Raw genomic sequence first — 3,229 nt, 5'->3', positions numbered from 1 at the left:
TTATGTTGCTTATATTGCAGACGACAAGTGGAATATTGCACAGTCGCGGTCCGTCGAAAGTGTGCACAAATTTATCACATCTTTCTCTTATGTCTGTTCAATTTTGAGCGCTCTCGGCATTTGCACCGTCGTACTGGCTCTGATCACACCCGAATGGAGCATGATTCGAATTCAAGACGTTGCAACAGATGGAACAGGTAGAAAAATGATAATTGAAATTTACAAGTAGAATAATAATTTTCTTTATTTCTCAAGAAAATAATATCATTTCCAACTGTTGCGAAATGATTTAAAATTAAAATTAACAAACCATTGTTCAGTTTGAGAATGAAAAAATGTTCATATTAAATTTTGCTCATCTCAGCGGTTTCATCGCAACAACTGTTCACATGATCGCGAATGTACTTTCTCACAAACAGTATGTGCTTTCTCATTTAGTACTATCCAGAAACGTAATCACGTGCTAGAAGTTTAATATAATAATAATAATAATTTTGATGTGATTTTTTGTTTCAATTTCCAAGGGTACAGCTCAAATAATGTTGCACAGTACAGCGTACCGTTGACCGCGCTGTTGGCTGAAATCGAATCCAACGATGCGAATCGTCCGTCCAGACGGAAAATCGTCTCGACCGAATTGGAATCTTACACCATGGCCCTTTCGACGTTGGTACTGCTGTGCGCCGCGCTGACCATCGGCATCTTGAATACGGTCGTCTCGCTCGGCTACGCCCGCAAGCCTGAACGCAGCCAAATTGCCGGCATCATTTTCAGCTGCTCGGCGTCGTTGTTCCTGTTCGGCGGTCTGGTGATGTTCTACGAAGGCTCTGCCGAAATATCCAACCAAATCACATTCCAAAACAACTTCGTCATCAACATCAACCGGGTGACGTCTTCATTTTGGCTAGCTTTCGCCGGCTTCATGCTATTCGCCGTCTGCTTGACTTTGCACATGGTCAATTCGGTTCTGCTCTGCTTCTGCTGTCCGCAGCTCGAAAAGTACAAACAGATGCAACAAACCGACGACACACCGTCCAAAGATTACCCCGGACTCTTCTTCGGCGGTACAATACTGTAGTAAAATGAAAATACACAGAAAAAACAATCGAACATTTTTCCAACGGTTCAAAATTTCATCAAAAACTTTTAAGAAAAAACAAAATCACCCACCTTTTTCGTCACCTTTCACAATTACAGTATGACATAAGCTTACGTGATTTTTTTTAGTTACAGGAGGAAAACATTTCCTCACTTATACAATAATAAAATGCTTGCTGTTCGACTTTTGTTTAGTTTTTTATCTGTATTTTTATTTTATTTTTTTTTATCTATTTGTGTATTTCACTTAAATCAGTTCACTTTTGATTTGCAATGTTTTGTAATTAACTAACTAAACTGTTGAAGTTTTTTGTTTTTAAAAATAATATCAGTGTTGCAACAGGTGAATTTTATTCGACAATACGAAAATGTTCGTTCGTGCTTGATGTTTGATTTGATCACATGACAGAGATTTATTTGACGAGACGATTCAGAAGAGTAGGATTTGTCGTAGTGTAAATAAATATGAAAAAGAAAAATGCAATTGCATCACGCACTGTTTGCCAGTGAACGGGGAAAGTCTTGGAAAAAAATGATGAATAATATGTCACGCACGTGATCAGCTGAGAAAAATGAATGCTCAAAAATTAATTAATTAAATTGATTGTGTTTTGAATTTGTTTTTTTTTTTGGTTTTTCAATCAATAAGTTTGATTTTTTTTTCGTTCACCACAAAGCTGCATAAGTTGTTCCAGTGGAGGGCGTGAAGTGGGCCGTTGAAGCCAACGGCGACAATGACCGTTGGAGAATTGGGTCGAGGTTCGCTTTCCGGCTCGGTGAACAAATAGCATGAGTCATCGTCGACGATGGCGGGAAAATTGTGACAGGTTGATGTCGATTGGCAAGTAGAGAACGATCGACTGCAAGATCAGGACGCAGACCAGTTTTGCTGCAAGCGTCATACACACACACACACGCACACGCAGGTATACGCACACAGCACACACGTACACGTACCGTACACTTTTCACTTGTTCACTCATTCACACGACTAATTCTCAGAAGCAAAGAAAAAATAAGCAAGCGTGCTTCAATTTCGGTATGAAGCTTGAACGAGCTACTTTTTCAATTTTCATATTCATCCATTGTCATTGTTGTAGATGATGAAACAGAGTCTAGTAGTGCTCAGGTTGACGCTGCATGCTTTGGGTGGAATATTGACTACAATTGGCATTGGTCTGATAGTTGCCGGTACGGTCACTCCGGCTTGGCAAGTGGTCAACGTCACCGAAATGCACGCCTACCGTGAGCACGGTCTATGGATGGACTGCGTTTACGGGACCGATCGCAATTTGGCCGTGCACCAGTCCAATCCGGGCATGGCTTGCACTTTCAAATTGGACAAACATCCCGCGTCGCCGGTGGCCGATACCGGCAACGACCACTGGTTCCACGTCACCACGTTGGCGTTGCTCTGCTCCGCCGCCGGCCTCGGCCTGGTCGGCTTGTCGATGTTCTGCTGCGCCTACTGTATTCGAGTGGCGTACATCTTCTGGGCGGTGAACACGGGCATTTGCATGGTGCTCGCCTGCAGCGCGGTGATCATGTTCTTCCACGTGGCCAACGAATTCCAACACCGGATGTTGCACACGCTGACCGAAGTTTACGAGCAAAAAATGGGATATTCATTTTGGCTGGCCGTGGCCGGCTCGGCCGTCTACGTCGCCTGCTTGTTGGTCAACGTGCTTTGCGCGATCATTGTCTACGTGGTGCCGTCGACCCACACCGAACGACCCCGCGGTTGGATGATGGTCAACCAGCACGAAGACACACTGGTGTAATGCGAAGAAAAAACTTACTACCGTCTACCGTAGTAACAAGGAATGTTTGAAAATCACGACAACAACAACTGCTCATCGCTCGTAGTAGTAGTAAGAAGAATGGATGCGATTTTTTTTCCAGCTTCCAACATTCATGTGTATTAATTATTTTTCATATTTCTTTTACCGGTTGATCTCTGGTGTGACTTTTTTTAATTTGCATAAAGAAAAATTTGTTGTGTTTTTGTTGTTTCGACGCCTACGACGCGACTTTCTCAAGGACAAAGACGGGGGCCGGTTGGTCGTAACCTGACCAATAATAATAGCGAGAGAAGCGTTGTTTTTTGTTTGCTTTTGTCTTTCTTTTTCGC

The 3,229-nt window shown here is 42.7% G+C and overlaps 2 protein-coding genes across 2 annotated transcripts; both read left to right on the top strand.

The window, feature by feature from the left end:
- The first annotated feature begins 335 nt into the window (after window positions 1-335).
- Tsp_13186 (hypothetical protein) lies at window positions 336-1,078 on the top strand. The gene is made up of 2 exons (XM_003367718.1): window positions 336-418; window positions 775-1,078. Exons 1-2 carry the CDS (start codon window positions 336-338, stop codon window positions 1,076-1,078), a joined length of 387 nt encoding a protein of 128 aa, XP_003367766.1.
- Window positions 1,079-2,201: 1,123 nt separating this feature from the next.
- Window positions 2,202-2,879, top strand: Tsp_13185 (conserved hypothetical protein). Its single transcript, XM_003367717.1, has one exon. It carries the CDS (start codon window positions 2,202-2,204, stop codon window positions 2,877-2,879), a length of 678 nt encoding a protein of 225 aa, XP_003367765.1.
- Window positions 2,880-3,229: the final 350 nt, after the last annotated feature.

The sequence above is a fragment of the Trichinella spiralis genome (genome assembly GCF_000181795.1).
Source record: "Trichinella spiralis strain ISS 195 chromosome Unknown Scfld3799, whole genome shotgun sequence".
Classification (NCBI taxonomy): domain Eukaryota; kingdom Metazoa; phylum Nematoda; class Enoplea; order Trichinellida; family Trichinellidae; genus Trichinella; species Trichinella spiralis.
This window is presented reverse-complemented; position numbering and strand designations above follow the sequence as displayed.

Bases quoted from the DNA above. Each gene is read 5' to 3' on its own strand.
- Tsp_13186 (XM_003367718.1), top strand. From the start codon at position 336: ATGTTCATATTAAATTTTGCTCATCTCAGCGGTTTCATCGCAACAACT. The intron at 419-774 runs GTATGTGCTTTC...CATCATTTTCAG, and splicing joins AATGTACTTTCTCACAAACA to CTGCTCGGCGTCGTTGTTCC.
- Tsp_13185 (XM_003367717.1), top strand. From the start codon at position 2,202: ATGAAACAGAGTCTAGTAGTGCTCAGGTTGACGCTGCATGCTTTGGGT.